We start from the raw sequence: 18,319 nt of genomic DNA, 5'->3' as shown, positions 1-18,319 counted from the left end.
TACATGTAATCTCAATTCTACCAAAGATAGAAATTTGAACTCCAGGAAATGTTCCTGGACTTTCAATTGGAAAAAGTCTAAATTCTAATACTCGTTACCGTAGTTCGGACTACATGTCAAACTCCAGTACTTGTTACTGAAATCTCCAAATTTCAATAGTCATTGTATGATTTTTTTTTCTATGTTCTAGTTAGGGGTATTTTTGTCAAAATATTATTTAATGTCAAAAGAGTATTTTTTTTTCTCATTACATTTTAAATAGTGGCTAAAAACTCATGACAGACCCTCAAAATGATCATTCTAGCTAATTCCTTTTTTCTATTAAAAAGGCTCCAGACCTGAATCGATTCTGAATGGAGTCCAATTACAGTCCTTGGGACTGATTTTGCAAAAGTGGCCACCCCATGCAAAGCTTTGCAAAAAGTGGCTGCACCTTAAAGAGCAATGTAAAAAGGGGCTATTTGTAGGAGTCCGAATTCAATACAAGGCCGACTTGAACATTGGGCCTAATCCATCATTGCTAATTAACCCATGTCAGTGTAGGCCCAGTCCAGTTTAGAGCAGCGTCATCGGGAGCGACTAGACCAATGAAATTGGGACATGTGGCCCATCTCCGATGCCAAATGCAAAGACCCTCAGCTGAAGACTCTTTTTATCATTTGTATCTGAATCTGAATCTGTAGCTGATTGTAAACATGGCGGATTGGACGAGGAAGTTCCTTTTAGCTACGGTCTTAGCTGTATTATGTTTCTCGTGGACCATCGCCGCCGGCACCGACGGGCCATTCATCGTCGCACACAAGAAGGCGTCTCTTACTCGCCTCAAATCCGGCGTCGAACGTCTCTCCGTCTCCATCGACATCTACAATCAAGGATCTGCGTATGTCATCCGTCCCTCTCTCTTTTTTTTTTTATCAGATCCTGTACTTCCTCTTTTTAGCTTTTCTTTCATCGATGCTTTGCTAAATAAATATGCATGTCTATTAATTGCTTTCCTTGAAGATTCTGTTGTTAGGATCCGCGCGTTGGTTGGGTAAATAGTTATGTTATGCATAATTTTGTTTTATTTAATCTGAGCTCGTATACTGTTTCCATAATAGGAAAAGGATTAGATAGATAATCCAGAGTAGTTAGCATTGAATATACTAGTAAGAGGCGTATTTATGGAGTCAAAGCTAATAAATAAGTACAACAATAGTTTGCTCAATTGGTAAGGAAATTTTTTATATGATGCATGCTAGTGTAATCTCAGTCTTCTTTTGTCTCATTTCCAAATAGGAATGCGAATGCTCTCGATCTGGTTGTTTTGTTGGGTTACTAAATGTAATCAGTTTATCTTCTTTCTTGTTTTTTTTTCTTTTTCTATCCTTGTTGCCTAATTGGGAATCGCAATTTCAGATCAGGAAATCGGATTCCTTTCTTGTTGAAATCCCTATTAGATCTTTTATTGTTTTCCTTTTATTTATGTTTTGATCGGAAAAATTTTCTATTGCTTCTTGAAGGTGAAGCATCCGTGGAATATGAGCAAATAAACTACAAATGAAGAGATTGGAATCCCTTTTTGACTTTACCTCCCATCCTCAATAATTAAACATTATATTTGTACATTGTCAGGGATAGAAAGAGTAAAAGATATAACACACTTTACATTAGCTTTCATCTTTAATTTTGTGTCTATTATCATCCTATATTTGCAGTTTAGAATAGTTGTTTATCTATCATCTATGGTTGTAGTAAGATCCTTCTTAACGCTTGAGATTGGAATTCTTGTCTGATGCCACTGACTTGTCACCAGCAGGTAACAGTTGAGTAAACTTTATAATGCTTGATAAACTATGAGTAAACTTTATAATGCTTGATAAACTAACACCTAGATGAATTAAATGAAGGGTTAAACGTTATTGTTCCAGGCTTTGATTGATAATAGGAGGCTGATAGTTTGGACTCTAAAATTATTGTGTGTACAATGTTCAACATAATTCAACCATCCAGAGGAGTGCTGAGGATTGTTTTTGGTCAAAATAGTGTTTTCCTTTTGATTAATACGGTGTTCTTACTTTCTTTTCACATTGTTAGCAATCTCTCGGTACATCAGCATTATTCAACCCTTGTGCTCATTCCTGAACCGTCTGTGGGATAGACTAATTCCCTTGGCTTCAATTTGGTGAAAAGTTGAGGAATCTAAGGATTCACAAACTTCTTAGAACTAATTCCCTTGGCTTCAATTTGGTGAAAAGTTGAGGAATCTAATAATTCACAAACTTTTTAGAAATGACTTGCATGATTCTTTTTATCCTTTCTTGTGCAACCGACTTCACTCTAAATTGTTCCCAGAGATCTACCTCTAGATATCTGTCATATGCTATCTGTATAATCATTTACCAATGATGTGCCTTTGACATGAAAAAGCTTTTTTTTGTTCAGGACGGCATATGATGTGAGTCTTTATGATGACAACTGGTCTCAAGATGTATTTACCATTGTTGCTGGTAACACATCCATGTCATGGGAAAGGCTGGACGCGTAAGTCCTCATATTATTGGTGGCATCTAACAATTTGATTTCCTTATCTTGACTCTTTCTCATTTTGGTTTGCCTGTCTGATGTCAGTGGGACCGCTCTCTCCCATTCCTTTGAGTTGGAGGCCACGAAGAAAACAGTGTTTTATGGTGCACCAGCGGTTATAACATTCCGCATTCCCACAAAGGCTGCTCTACAGGTTTCACATTCTTGCTTGTATGGTTCTACTTAGTGTGCTTGATATGGACGACATTGATCTATAATGTTTTTGTTTTAGGAGGCATACTCAACTCCAATCCTCCCACTTGACATACTAGCTGATAGGCCTCCGGAGAAGAAGTTCGACTGGGTAAGCTTGAAAACTGTTAGCTGGCTGCACAACTACATCACACATATTCTGTTAATTGTATTTGCTAAGAGATTTCCTTTTTTTGCATGGATTGTCCAAAAATCTTGGTGAATATTCACAGGCAAAGGTATGGCATCTTCCTGTAATAGTGTTAGATTTGATAATGCTTACTGTTATATAAGATTATGTACAGAAAGTGGAGAATTCAACAAGTTTCTAGGTTATCAATCATTATCTGATATAGAAAAAGCATATCTGAATTTAGAGAGAATGAGAACTGCATGCATTGATAACTTATCCTATTTGATCTCTCTCTGAGAGCACCCCCTAAGTTAGACGTGTTGTTAAATTTAGAATTTCTGTATCTTACATGTTCCACGTGTTGCCTTCTTCATAAAGCAGTATGGTTTTTCAATGAATATGATGCGCTTTGTGCAAATATTTGTAAGTTATGAGAATAAGGGCCTCATTTTTATCTCCCCGTGTTTACAGAGGTTGATGGCAAAATATGGCTCCTTGGTTTCTGTGATCTCAATTGTGGTTCTATTTGTCTACCTGATCGCGAGCCCTTCAAAGTCCGCAAGCAAAAAGAAACGCTGAATACAAATTAGATGTCTTGGTCATTATTCCGGCAAGAATCAATTGGAACCTTCAGGATTTATCTTGTGTTCCTCGTTAGTCAAACATCAGTTTATTTACCAGTTTTAACTTTTACACTTTGTAACAACATCCAAGCAGGTAATTAGACTGAGATGTTAGTCTTCGGCAGATCTCTAAGCTAAGATTTTCACTTTTACGAGAATTTTGTAATGGGTTACTTGAATACCTAAGTTTTGTGTTTTGCGATTTCCTGTTTGTGGTTGCATGCTTCTTGAGCATTAACGATTTTCATTTTCTTACACTTTCATCTGTGCCTTTCCATTTTAAGAGGTGCGAAATATTTTCTTGGTCGGATGATGGATCAATTAGAGTTGTTTGGCTGACAAAGACAACCTGGTTTAATTAAGGTTCTAATCATTTCAGGATGCTTGTAATATTGTAGTCAACCAGTAATGCATATTTCTTTATTTTGAATGTCTTAAAAAAATGCTACGGAGACGAAATGTACATCAACTTATGAAACTGTAAAGCACTCTAAAATTCTATAGAATAGCTTTGACTATGCTCACAAAAAGTCCCACTTTTGCTCAAGTATGACACGAGAATATAAAGCCAAGTAAGAAGCGTAATCATTATTTGAATCAGAAGAATGATTTAGCCCGTAATTTGGGCACTTTCGGATTGTGATTTGGGATGGAATTGATGTGGAGCTGTTCAGTCACATTATCAGAGAATATGTCAAAAGTTTTGTCTAAATATCTCCACTGACATTTGAGCTACCAACTTTGGTGTTTCTCCCCCTCTTTTAGGAAACAAACTCCACACAAATTACATACACTCTTATGTCTTCCTTCTCCACAAATATCATTGCTGCAAATTGATCAATGAGGCTTGCCATTTGCTAAGTGCCAAGAATACAAGCCTTCCTTGACTAGTGCAAAATCTACAATCTCTTCGTAGATACACGTTATATATATTCGTGGATCTTTATCAGAGTAATTTGGATGCAGGAAATTGACCTGTAATGTGACAGGAACAAACACATTATTATAGAGTATTTGGACGGTGATAGCAGTGGCGAAGCCAGAAAATTCAATAAAGGTGTTCGAAATTTTGAAACCTTTGCCAGTGGCTATGCAAAGGGTGTTCAACGTAGGGGTGTTCGTCAGTCGGTACGGTACGATATTTAGACATTTCGATTCGGTATTTTCGGTATTCGGTTTCTTAAAATCCTATACCAATACCGTACCTAATTAAATTCGGTATGGTTCGGTTTTTCTCCTTTCGGTTTCGGTATATTCGGTTTGGTAACTTCGGTTTATTTGGTTTGAATACTAACTAGTGCATAGAGCCATAGACTCTAATATTCTTAATTAAAGTACTCAAAAATACAAAACTATTAATGTTTGTTGACAAAAGTTTTGTCCAAAACTAGCAAATATCGACCCAAATAGAGAAAATTATATATAAAAGAATATTTGATCACTAGAAATATCTTGTTACTTGTTTATAGTTAATTGATGAACTTAGAGAATAAAGGAAAGTAATATTTTAGATTTTTTATATTTATGTTATAATTGATAATATATATTTTGTGTAATATAATGGCGATATACATAAACAACCCCTTCAAGTTGTCCTCAACGGTCAAATGGACACCTCAATTGACCCATACCCCTTCAACATCTTAAAACCCCTTAACCAAATACACAACCGACGAGCCCTGCTTTTGAACGACCAAGAACTAAAAAAATTATTGGATCTTGGTCTTAATTTTTGCCGTGTAGGAGCCTCAAACATTACCACCACAATTTAATTGGAAGGTGATTTTCACTTTGCTACAACCACTGCTTCGCGTCCTCCTCCCCAAAATTTTCACTCCTGGGTATATGAAGAAAAAAGTTGGAAAAATATCAATTGAAATTGCAAAGACACATGTAGGTTCAACACAAATTTGAGTAAGTATCCTTTGAGAAATCCTAGAAGATGATCCATTACATGCAAACTTCTCCATACTCTTTGAAAAAAGAGTAGCAGAAATGACTTATGTCGTTTACTTTAGAACCCAAAACAGAGCACACAAAAAAGAATTATCAATTAAATCAAAGCGTAATTGAAGGATTTAAAAAAGAGACCTTATTGAGCAGAAGAGCAACAAAATTTCACCATAATTAATTATTATGGTGAAATTTAATTTATCCAATTAATTATTATGATAATGCTTGTGATTGATTGTATAAGCAATTGTGATAGTATATATTGGACGAAATTGTGTGCTTATTTTATGTTTTTTTCATTTGTTGTAATTTGGAAGAAACTTTTTAATTGTTCTTGTTTTTCATCAATATGAAGATCAAGGTAAGTGGGTCATTAAAATAAGGTTAATTTAAAAAGAAAAAAGAGAAAAACATAATTTTGAGGGTTTCACGCGCCCAGACATGAGTAAAAGCACACACTTTGCCATGTCATCGTGAGGGGTTCATGAGACACACTTTAGCCGAGAAGAGGTGTCTCTCTGGTCATTAGTATAATTGAGGTGTCCATCTGACCGTTGAGTACAACTTGAAGGGGCTGTTTATGTATTTCGCCTAATATAATATATATTTCGGTACGGTATCAGTATTTTGGAATTTTATTTTAAAATACCAAATACCATACCTAATACCAATTTTTTTAAAAACTTAAACCAAATACCATACCAAATACCAAAATTTTCGATTTCGGTACGGTAATTCGGTATTTACCAAATTATGCACAGCCCTAGTTCAACGTCTATTTTTGATCAATAATAAGTAATATTTTACCTTATACATAGTATTTTTTTTAGCGAATGTTGTTCAGTTGACCACCCTTGGCCACAAAGATTTGCCCCTGGGTGATCGGACTACCAAAAGAATTAATTTATAGAAAACATATTGCAGAAAGGGGATGCACCGGGTTCTTTAGGATTGTCAAGCGTAGGGGTGGCAATTTGAGCCCAAACCCTCTAACCCGTCCAACTCGCCCAGAGATTAATGGGTTGGGTTACAAACATTTTAGCTCATGGGTCAATTTGGGTTGAGCCCAGCCCATTCTGACCCATTAAGCAGCGCACATACAACCCATGAAACTCACCAAAAACAAAAAGGTATCTCAACCCAACTTATATAGAAATTTATTTATTTGCCCCAATTTTACTTTTTTTGTATTTTCAATTTTATGTTCATTTGTTTTTCTGCACCATCCACCCCCATGCCCTCCCTCCCCCTCCCCTCCCCTGCAAAACCCCCCTTTCCTTCAAAAAAGAATTTCTTTTTTTTTTCTTGTATTTTTAATTTTCTGTTTTTTTTCTGCACCATCCACCCCCCTCCCACCTAAGGGTGTTAAACGGGTGGGTCGGGCCGGGCTGGGCCTCTATTTATTGGACCCGTACGGGTTACGGTCCGGGCCGGTTCCGGGTTGGTTCTTAACGGGTTTAACGGGTTCGGGTTCATCCGGATGAAAATTGAACCGTAAGGGTTACGGGTTGAGGGGGCCGGGCCGGGCCGGGTTTAGTGTATTTTTAAGTTTTGTTTTGGAATTTTGTATAACTATTGTAAGTTATATTAATACTTTGTATTAATTTAAAGAATACAAGGAATATGGAAAAAAATTGCACTTATAAATTGCAAGTACTACATTTATTTCAAAATTCAAAATTAAAGTTTGCATTTAAAAAGTAAATTAACAAAAAAATAGTAAAATTAAATTTTCATGCATAATAAATTAATAATACTTCAAATTAATCTAACAAACTAAAACATTAAGCATAAATACGTCTAATAATTTTAAAATAACACAAAATGTCGAAAAATCTTAAATACGAATTTTCGGAGGACGCTCAAGAGAATACTTTATATGCCTCCTTAAACTGCTTGTGCCACACTCTGAACGAAATTTTAAGACTTGACCACAGTTCTTGCACTTTAATTTCTGACCTCCTTCATTTTCTTCTACCACCTCAAAGTGTTGCCAAACATATGAGCGCACTCTAGAAGTACGAGGCATGATTTAACTTGAGATTTGAGAATTGAGAATTTGAGATTGAGACTTGAAGTCTTGCAAATTGGAGAATGAGAGAATAAGAGAAATTGAGATTGAGAAATGAGTATTGAGTGAAGAATGAAGGAAGGAGGGGGGGGGGGGGGGTAGGGAGTATTTAGTAGTTTTAGAGAGGTTAGTTTGTAAATTGAAANAATGAGAGAATGAGAGAAATTGAGATTGAGAAATGAGTATTGAGTGAAGAAATGAAGAAGAAGGGGGGGGGGGGGTATTTATAATTTTAGAGAAGGTTAGTTTTGTAAATTGAAAAAGGGTTAAAAATTATTTTAAAAAAAAGGCTATTTATGCAATATTTCCGTTGGCCAACGGACCAATTCAAGGTCTGACCGTTGCCAACGGTCAGTGGGGCCCACATATTTCGAAAATTTTAAAAAAAAAAAAAAATTTTTGGCCGTTGAACCGGGCCGGTTTAACCCGGTAAGGGTTACTGTTCACTGGATCGGGTTCAACCGGGCCGGTTACCCGTTTTCACTAACCTAAACGGACCAACCCCCTCTACCCCCCTACCAGCGCAGCCCAGCCCCCTCTAACCGGTCCGGGCCGGTTCCGGGTTTAACCGGTCTGGGCCGGTCCGGAATCGGGCTGACCCGGCCCGTTTAAACACCCTTACTCCCACCCCACCCCCTTGCAAACCCCCCTCCCCTTAATTTTTTTTTTTTTACTTTTTTTTTTGTATTTTCAATTTTCTATTTTTTTTTCTTCTACACCACTCACCCACCCCACCCTGCCCACCCCCCCTCCCCCTCAAAAAAATATTTTTACTTTTTTTTGTATTTTTAATTTTCAATTTTTTTTCTGTACTCACCCCTCACCCGTCCACACCCAACCCCCTCCACACCCCCCCTACCACCCGCAAACCCCTCAAAAAAATTTTTTTACTTTTTTTTTTAATTTTTAATTTTCTGTTTTCTATTTTTTTTTTCATTTTTTCTGCATCACCCACCCGCCCAAACCCCCCACCCACCCCGCCCCTACCCCTTCCCCAAAATTTTTTTCAACTTACACATTTTAAGGTAAAAGGTTTTTTTTATGCAAAATGAGCATTGTTCTAAAACATGGGTCAAGTTGGGCGGGTTGGGTTATGACCCATTGTTTAGCCCATCTTGACCCAGCCCATCTTAGCCCAATTACACTTTGGGCTGGGTTGGGCAATGACCCATTTATTGGCCTAATCCATCTTGACCCGCCCAAATTCAGCCCAACCCCCCATTTGCCGCCCCTAGTCAAGCGCAAACCCCTCTTAAGAATTACTAGGAAATTATTGCTGATCTCGGTGATTATATATATTATTGAGATTCTTCAAGGACATTTTATTTGAGAAAGATTATTGTTTTCGATGAGTTTAAGTTCTATGCACTTACGGTATAAATAAAATAATAATTGCATAATCAGATCGCTTAAAAGATAAATACAGATAATTCTATTTAATAATAGTGATTATGAATTTAAAATAAATGGAAATTAACATATGAAATAAAAAAAAATCATTATAATGTGGGTATATATCTCTGAAATCCTTAAAGCCAATTCAATTCAATGAGTATTAATTATTTGTCCCACCAAAATCATATACTATCAATCTGGAATCAAACAATCAACTTAGAACAAACGGACTCAAGTAAACCCTCTTCTTATATAAGAATAAGAATAGATAAAATTAGAAAACATGAAATTGAAGGCAAGCAATTTCAAAAGAAACTACATTTCAAAGCAGTAGATAAAATTATAAGAATAACATGTTGTAGTAACAAGAAAAAAGTGCCTCGATCTAGCATAAGCAAATAATAATATAGTACTAAGCAATGAGAGTCATAATTATTATCTAGACGGTGAACGACATAATCTAATGACCTAATTTCGGAGAGATCAGGCTTTCCGTATAGACAAATTGAACAATACCATTGTCATCAATATCATCACAATCTAGAGGTCACATTCGATTGCTTAATCCAACTGAACCACCGGATATTATATATCCTATGCCACATTCGATTGATTAATCCAACTGAACGACCGGATATTATCCTATATTCAATTTTTGTCAGTGTTCTATAGTACTTCACCATCTGAAAACTTGTATATTGGTACGATACCCTCAATTTCATTATTTGGTACAACAAATAATTTTGTCCAAAATTCTTTAACACCATAGTCTTTCATCACCTATAAATTAAAAATTCTCTCGTCCGTGTAATAAACACAAAGCTCTCCTCCCAACACTGATGCGCCCACATCAAAATCAATCTTGATTTTAAATAAAGGGAGCAAGCACATGGTCTCTGGCAATGCTATCTCTCCGTACATTTCATCTGAAATATTAAACGTAACCACGGAAAGCCTTGATAAAATACCAAGCCAATGAAATGCACGTTCCCGAATAGACAACAAAGAGCTATCTGACCTACCTGAGGTTGGATCAATTTTTCTCCAGGAACCACTCTTTAATGCCAGAATTTCATTAGCGCTTTCATCCCCAGACACGTCAATCCTAATACCATTGTAGTTATCAGTAGTAGAGTCATACCCGAATCCATAAGCAGATTCCTCCTGCAATTGGAAGCAATGGCGGCAATACGATCGGTAGAGAAACCTTGACAGCTAACAAAAAACAAAGACTTGAAATTAGAAAAGGATCGAGAAAGAAGGCGGTGGCTCTCATCGGAAACCACCATTCGCTTAAGACGAAGCTCCTCCAAATGGACAGGGCCGGAGGCCAAGGTCTGAATCCAAGGGTGAACAAGGCCTCCCCAGCTGGGCGGTATATGATTTTACGAAAAGTCCAAGGCCGATTGGCCTGGTAGTTTTAACTATTGAAAGATTAAAATAACAATAAATATAATTAAGTGAGAAAAATAAATATTTTATACAAATATTGGTTTGATATAATTTTGAAGTGCGGATAAATTTTATTGATTGCCCTAGTAGAAATGGCGTGGATAGTCACTTTTTAATATGGTATTTAGTTTTTATCCAATATTTTTAGCGCTGAGCAAAAATAGTCACTACTCTATTAAAATTAATACGAAAAAATATTTTTACACTTTCTTCACGAGTGTTGTGTAAGTATTAAAGACATGATGTCCTTAACGTTTGCACTGAACACATAAAGTTAAGGATGCCATGTCCTTAACATTACACTACACATATGAAGTTAAGCACATGGTATCCTAAAGTTTAACTACAGAAGGTGTAAACATAAGACACTTTGTCCTTAATATTTACACAGCACTCATAAAGTTAAGGACATTGTGTCCTTAACATTTACACTGCACACATGAAGTTAAAGATACCAAGTCCTTAATATTTACACTGCACTTATGAAGTTAAGGACATGATGTCCTAAAGTTTAACAACGGAAGGTGCAAATACAGGACACTTCGCTCTTAATATTTATACTTCATTCATGAAGTTAAGGACACCATGTCCTTAATATTTACACATCACACATGTCTAGCACAAGGGTATTTTTGTCCGGGCGGGTAAAAACTTATTAAGCACTGGCTAAAGAGTAAATACATTTTAAAAAGTGGCTAAGAGTAAAGACATCTTTAATTAGTGGCTAACTATGCACTTCCCCCATTGCCCTACAGCCTTTGCAGACCACAATATTGTGTAACTCGGGTTTATTTTAGGTATTTTTACCTCCTGTAGCAAAGGTTGATACCTTATTTATTTAAATAAATACCCTTTTAAAAAATTATATTTCATAGCTACCTTTTGATTTTTATAGCCAAATATCTGTTTATGGTCACCTCCTACCCTTAAGCCATAAAATATGCTTTGTATTATTTTTCTCTCTCATTCTTTCAGATTTTTCTCCACCCCTCTCTCTCTCTAAACGCCAGTCTTTCTCCATGAATACAACCATGATTCTCCACTGATTCATCTCCATTGTCGAACGAAATTTTTATTGTCAGTGGCTTGGGCTCTAAATCAATGTCGAAATCAAGCCATACAGAGAAAAATGGAGGTTCGAAATCTGCTATTGAAAGGTAAATTGGGGCTGAACGAAAATGGCAGCTATGCTAAACAAATCCTCTTTCATTGGCGAAAGAATCTAAAACCTGTAAAAAGAAAAAGATTAAACTCTCCCCTCTTTTTACTAGTAGGAAAGTTGCCTTCTATTTCTCCACTTTCTCTCCATTAATGCCAATCTTCTTTCGTATCAATGTCGTAACGACATAGGGTAAATTGGGGATGACAATGGAGGTTCGAAATCTGCTATCGACGAGACGACATTAGGGTTATTCTTCAATAAAGACGACGGAGTTTGGGGCTGAGCAACTTGAAGAGTCTGTTACCCTTTTTTTCATTGTATTTCAATGTATCTTGTTGTATTCTATGTGTTTCATTGTATTCATTATCTTTTTTTTCATTGTATTTCAATGTATCTATTTCATTGTATTCACTGTCTCACTATATTCCATGAATGTATTCATATATTTTTCTAATTAATATAATTTGTGTATTCAGATGTATTTATGTAATTCAGATTTATAATTGAGTTAGTTGAGTTATATTAGATTTGTGTTAATTGATTCACTTTCTGTTTAAAAATAGCTGAATAGACTACGATTTACGCTATTTACGTTACTGTATTCACAAATACATATCGTGAATATAGTCGAGTACATTAATTGCCTAGCTGTACTCCCCTGTTTCACGCCAAGTTTTGCTACTGTATTCATGAATACAGTAGCTTAAATACATCGAATACACTCTAGCAAAACTGAGAACATAGCTATAGGAAGTAATATAGTAAATGATAGCTACAATTAGCTAATAACCACTAAACAATAGTGGTTTGTGAAAATTTCTCTTTATTTTATAGCATTGTACAAACCATTATGGTCCATTTATTTACTACTCCCTCCGGTTCACAATAAGTGTCCAATTTGCTTTTTCATTTTGGTTCAAAATAAGTCTCCAGTTATGTAATCAAGAAAGAATTCAATTTGTTTTTACAAAATAACCCCTATGTACATATCCCTAAAAGGTTTTCTTACTCCTCACATTAAATGTTTAATTAGGGGGTAGTTTAGTCATAGTAGGTATTTTCTATAAAATTTAGTATTTTCTTAATGGGCGTGCTAAAAGTAAATTGGACACTTATTGTGAACCGGAGGGAGTAATACTAGTATTCATTTCTATCTCTTGTTATTAACGTGGAGTATTCAATCACATCAGATAGTAGCTTACAAGTAAACAAGGCATTGGGAATGAAACGGCAACTTAACCATTAAATGAAAGATTTTGAACCCTTAACCACTAGTTTTATTTTTGGATTATGTTAACGAAATTCAAAATATAATATATATACAAATGGATTTTGCCTACGAAGGGGATTCGGATGAACCCCAATGAATTTTGCCTACGAAACGGATTTGGATTAACCCCTTCCGCCCCTTGTCACTTCTCAATACCTCGAGTTAACTCTTCTTTCTTTCTTTTTTCAAGTGACTATATAAGAAGATTCCTTTTACGTTTTTGGTATCGAAACTGGCACAGTGAGTGATCAATAACTTTTCTTACTAAAAATTTAAAAAAAAAAAAAAAAAAACATAGAGGAGGAACCCCACCTTACGGCTAATTTTATGCGCACCTCCATGCTTTAATCGTAGTACTATATAATAATGGGACTTGACTTAAGTTTGACATGCAGTCACCTAATCTAATGTTTTGACGACGACTTCACGAATAAATATATCAGCAACAAATCGTGCACTCTTCTTAATCAGCAAAGTTAGTCATCTTCTCGAGTGTTAAATGTTGCTCTTTAATTGGTAAAGCTCCCTCGGTTGAGCTTTGAATTCTTTTTTCTGAATTTAATTATTGGACTCTTCATCTTGCCTGCAGATTAATCTCTCTCTCTCACGCGCGCGCACACACAAAAAAAAAAAGATCCTACAGTTATCAGTCACCCAATATTCAAAATAAGAAAAGTTTCTCATTTGAAGAGTATTAATAAAAAATATGAAAAATTTCGCAATCAATGGTAGTGTGGATCCTAAGCATTGATAACTTGAAAACTTAAAAAGCATCCATAGCATTAGTTGCAGCCTCACTACCAATTTGAAAGGTTCTCATATCCCGAATCCAACTTCCAAGCTCAATCATCTCAAACTTCTACAGCACGACAATTGACAGCAGCTAACCAGCTGCCCTGGGGTTTGGAATTGGATCATCATCAACAACAACAACAACAACAACCCAGTAAAATCCCACACGTGGGGTTTGGATCATCAAACTACACAAATCTATTTACCAACATTACATTAAAAAAGTGATGTTTATAGCCATTATGATCAAAGGTAAAGTGCAAAACAATTTAAAGGCTGATCTGAACTGCAGTTTTTCTCTACTGCTGTTAACCAGAAGGTGGGAGAAGAAAGAAGCAGAGTAATACTCCACTTAATTACAGGTATCTGCTATACAGGGAATACAATGCAACCAAAACTGCCAAGACTGGGCATTTGTTTGCCCTTCAACCCTCCACTACTGGAGGAATCAAGATAAAGAAGAAAACAGCTGAATACTCTGGTCTGAAGAGTGACCAGTTCACCACTCCCACAGTCGCAAGAATATCTAGCCACATTTACTTGTAATAATACAACACCCCAAGAAATGAGCAAAAGAACGAAGGTACGTGGAAGTTGGTGAATGAAAGACGTGCTCTATCATTGGCAAAAAGTGATCAGTTCTCATCTCTTAAAGATCAATGCACATTAGTATCCTCAACAAATTAACTACTTCACTTTCTACATATATATTCAAACTTTTATTACCAAAACAGAACAGCACTATAATATCCATCATGCCACTGCAAAGACACTAGAAAAACAAAACTTTTGCTTAAGCAGAGTGTCCTAAATGGAGCATAATCCAGCACGCCTCCCCCATCTTCATTTTTGCCTTTTCAGAAGGTCAACATTTTGTTGAAAACAAATACTCCTTTGATGAAAATCTTATTCCCCGGCAAACTTTGGTCTATCAAATCAATAGAGTATAGACCGTTATGTTAAACCAAGCTGCCAAGTGATTACTTTGATGCCTAACAAGTTGTCAAGTGATTTAACCAACAACAGTAATCCTCCTTAAATTCAGATTAGGGTCATTAGGCGCAAACTTTACAGTCATAACCTGGTCATGTATGCCCTCTTTTTTGTAGATTTCTGCTGAGTATCAGATTCCAAATGCTTACTATCATATGTTGAATTACTCCTTCCTAACAAAGATCATATACCAGGCAGAGGGCCATTTTCAACTTACTGCTAACGAACCAAAACTGATAACCAGTCGAGCTAGGTCATGCAGAGAGAACATCTTATTCTGCCAGATGCTGGCTTTCCTTGAACAACCAAAAGAATTGGCTAAAAAATTAACATTATTAACATCATAATTTTTCACACGTGAAATGGAAATGAGATGACAAAATCAGCAGTTAAAGTTTGGTAAACAAATTTATTAAGCATCAAGAATTATATAACATCCAAATGCCTAGTTCTTGCAACGCAGAATAACCTGATTGACATTAAAGGGCAGCGATTGCATTAAACAGAGACCAATTCTTCCTTTAGAAATGCATGTACAAAAACATGGCCACATCAAGATAAACATCTGTTAGACAATTCGGTACCCATCTTAAACATGATCAAAGAGTAACCTTGGCACGTTAAACATCAGTTAGACTATTCAGTTCCTATCTTAGATAGTGAACATTCGTGTCAAATAAACATTCATTTACCGATATTATCCTACCACCAAATTCATATAAGCCAATCTCAAAGCCTAAGGATAGAAGATGCCGCACTTGCTACAAATAGCAACTTTCGAAGCAAACTATCAGGAAAATAAGCAAAAGCAAAAAAACAATTGCAAGAGAAATAGAGATTAATAATTCCCCAACTACATTAGACATGTAGATCCAAGTCAAAATACAGGAGGAATACAACTATTTAACCACATTGCTACTACGAGGAGAGATGAGCTGAAATTAATCATTTTAATAGCTTTTTGGAAGCTCAAAAACTGAATTAAGAATCGCTACCATCAGGGTTTATCACCTTTAGCGGGATCATCAGAAATCTTAAGACCAGAGTGAAAGGTACGCCGTCGAGTCCTGGAGGGAATAATGTTGCCCAAATCGACCTCAGCCAGTAGATCGTCGGAGAGGTCAGTATCACTGTCAACATCAGACTCGCTTCCAAAATTGTTCGAATCATCATCGTCGTCGGAGTCCTCCTCGATCAATTTTCCCTTACCCTTGTCATCCCTTAAAATCCCCTTACCCTTACGATCGATTTCGGCCTCTCCGTTGGACTGCTCATCGTCGTCCTCCTCCGCGTCATCATCATCGTCTTCCTCATCCTCCTCACCTTCATAGTCATCTTCATCTTCTTCTTCGTCCTCCTCTTCAATTTCCTCTAGTTTGTTTGAATCAGTACTTGCGAGTTTTTGCTTCTTGTTTACATCATCGTCTTCCAGGGATTTGGAAATAGCTTCTTCTTCTGCAGCTGCAGGAATATCTTGGGGCTTTCTCTTCACTGGTAATGTGTGTTCTTCTTCGTCCTGTCCTGTTTCTGCCATTTTCCTTTCGGTTTGGTGTTTTCTGGGGTTTGGGAGGACACCCAAACTAGGGTTTTTGTGTTCACTGCAACCAGTACCGAGCCTTGGAGGAGTACTTGATAGTTGATACTCGTGTCCTGTCAGCTTCATTCCGAAGAATTTTCTTTTTATAAAAGTAAATATTAAATATTAAAGGAAAATTTTCAATTTAATTGGAAAGAGTATTGATTAACCTAAAATTTGGATAATAAGTTAATCAATTAAGATTATAGAATTAGGCCACAAGCAATTATTTCAATTGGGGTAAAACAGGTTAGCGACAATTGGACAAATGACGAGATGACACGTAGAACTTGGTTAGTGACAGTTGGACAAATGACGAGATGACACGTGCAACTAAAGACAGGTAAGATGCGAGTCAACAAATAGTTGGCACCAGGTGCAAACATGTAACCGGTGCTGAGCGAGTTTCGAAGGTGTCAAATCCGAGAATAAAGATTTGAAAGTAAAACTTTCGGTTAGATCTTGTCTGATTTATGGTCATCGTTATGCAACCATCAATGACGGTTTTATTCTCATTCAAGAGGATCTTGATTTGAGGATCTTGTCTCCCTCAAATAGAACTATAAATAGGAGAATTGGTATCCATTGTATGCCATGAAAAATTATCAATACACAAAGGCTATATTATGCTCTCAAATTATAAAATTACTCTTTCTTTGTTCTTAATTCTGTTCATATAATTGCTTCCGGCTCTTCATACCAGCAGGCTTGTATTTCTTTAAATTATTTTTTATATTCTTGATTTCATTCTCGATTAGTTTATATTTTTGGCAAGATAATTCATGTGTCTATGAATTTATGTTATTTTACGGGTAAACAATCGATCATTAATCTATCTATGTATATTATTATAAAAGTGGGAAGGCCTAAACTAGAAAGTTGAATTATCAAAATACTCTTTTAAATAATTTAAGTATTATTTAATAATGAATATTTATTAAGAATAAAATTAATTTAAAGTGTCCTTTCATAAAAGTTGTGTCCTGTTAGTAAGTAACTAAATTTCTCCATTGTTTTTAGTGAAATAATCATATCTATATAAATGCCAATAATGCATGAAGTCTTTAACCATATTTTAAATGTCAATGATGCATAAGACTTTTAACCGTATTTACACACAATTCATTCTTCAAAAATTAGGCCTTTATCCCTTCTATATTATAATCATTAAACCTTGTTAACCTTCATAAACAACATATAAGGTTATTCCCATTTTCTTAGTTTTGTAAAATAATCTTCTAATTATTATAAAGTGGGAATTTCAAAAGTTAAAAGTTGAACAAAAATTGCCCTTATAATAATTACTTAATACATTGAATTAGCTATTGCCCTTTTATTAATAAATATCCTATTTAATTTTTTTTGTTTTTAAAAAACTAAACTAGAAGACACCGCTTCATATGAATACGCTTGTTTCTAAGTTGCTCTCTAGAAGTGTTACCACCGATTCATGATTAAATGGTGTGAGAAATTTTGAAGTCACTTATTATAAAGGGAGTGGGTTTGGAGGGAGTTTTCCACACGGGAGACGCGGGTTCGATCCCCCCTCAATGCCTTCTGGGTTTGAGCCTCTCGCACGGGGCTTGCATAGTGCGGTTTATATTCCCTGTGTGGTTTGCAGGCTATTACACAGTGGGGGGCTTACCCAGTGCGCACAGAGTGCTCGCCACAAAGTGCTCACCCGAAGGGCAGAGGCTGTAGCGGCTGCGGGTTTTCCTGGGGTTCCAAAAAAAATTCTCAATCCTTACTAACAAAAGAATTTCATCCGGATGAAGTTCATTGCTTTGCACCATTTCTTTCATCCTCATTCCTCACCCTATACTTCTTTTGAGCAAATATGGGAAGGTAAATCGAATATGTATTTTCTTTAATTATTTCTACCAGCATATTTATTGTAAATATTTTGTCACTTATTTAATTTCATTCTCTATCTCCTTAATAACAAAAAGTTGTCATACCCGTTGCAATTCATGACATTGCACCATTTCTTCCACCCTTAGTCTCTCACAGTATATATATTTTTTCCTTCATGATTTAAAGTATAGTCAAAGTTTCTTTATAGTCGCTTTTTCTCGCGGAATATTTTTTGTCTGATAAAGTAATTGCTTATTATAGATAATTGCAAATCAACTTGTAAGGATG

At 35.9% G+C, this 18,319-nt stretch overlaps 3 protein-coding genes across 3 annotated transcripts; 1 reads left to right on the top strand and 2 right to left on the bottom strand.

The window, feature by feature from the left end:
- Positions 1–623: 623 nt before the first annotated feature.
- On the top strand, positions 624–3,770 carry LOC109210504. The gene is made up of 6 exons (XM_019373925.1): positions 624–880; positions 2,425–2,523; positions 2,611–2,719; positions 2,798–2,869; positions 2,991–2,996; positions 3,362–3,770. Exons 1-6 carry the CDS (start codon positions 696–698, stop codon positions 3,467–3,469), a joined length of 579 nt encoding a protein of 192 aa, XP_019229470.1. The 5' UTR covers positions 624–695; the 3' UTR covers positions 3,470–3,770.
- A 5,942-nt stretch (positions 3,771–9,712) lies between these two features.
- LOC109210496 lies at positions 9,713–10,221 on the bottom strand. The gene is made up of 2 exons (XM_019373919.1): positions 10,153–10,221; positions 9,713–10,096 (listed from the first exon to the last, which is right to left on the bottom strand). The coding sequence occupies exons 1-2, from the start codon at positions 10,219–10,221 to the stop codon at positions 9,713–9,715; spliced, it is 453 nt and encodes a 150-aa protein (XP_019229464.1).
- Positions 10,222–15,418: 5,197 nt separating this feature from the next.
- On the bottom strand, positions 15,419–16,259 carry LOC109210508 (transcription initiation factor TFIID subunit 11). The gene has a single exon (XM_019373929.1). The coding sequence runs from the start codon at positions 16,133–16,135 to the stop codon at positions 15,599–15,601; it is 537 nt and encodes a 178-aa protein (XP_019229474.1). The 5' UTR covers positions 16,136–16,259; the 3' UTR covers positions 15,419–15,598.
- Positions 16,260–18,319: the final 2,060 nt, after the last annotated feature.

The sequence above is a fragment of the Nicotiana attenuata genome, unplaced genomic scaffold, assembly GCF_001879085.1.
Source record: "Nicotiana attenuata strain UT unplaced genomic scaffold, NIATTr2, whole genome shotgun sequence".
Lineage (NCBI taxonomy): Eukaryota > Viridiplantae > Streptophyta > Magnoliopsida > Solanales > Solanaceae > Nicotiana > Nicotiana attenuata.
This window is presented reverse-complemented; position numbering and strand designations above follow the sequence as displayed.

Bases quoted from the DNA above. Each gene is read 5' to 3' on its own strand.
- LOC109210504 (XM_019373925.1), top strand. From the start codon at position 696: ATGGCGGATTGGACGAGGAAGTTCCTTTTAGCTACGGTCTTAGCTGTA. The intron at 2,524-2,610 runs GTAAGTCCTCAT...GTCTGATGTCAG, and splicing joins TCATGGGAAAGGCTGGACGC to TGGGACCGCTCTCTCCCATT. The intron at 2,720-2,797 runs GTTTCACATTCT...TTTTTGTTTTAG, and splicing joins CCACAAAGGCTGCTCTACAG to GAGGCATACTCAACTCCAAT.
- LOC109210496 (XM_019373919.1), bottom strand. From the start codon at position 10,221: ATGGTGGTTTCCGATGAGAGCCACCGCCTTCTTTCTCGATCCTTTTCT. The intron at 10,097-10,152 runs GTTAGCTGTCAA...TTCCAATTGCAG, and splicing joins ATTTCAAGTCTTTGTTTTTT to GAGGAATCTGCTTATGGATT.
- LOC109210508 (XM_019373929.1), bottom strand. From the start codon at position 16,135: ATGGCAGAAACAGGACAGGACGAAGAAGAACACACATTACCAGTGAAG.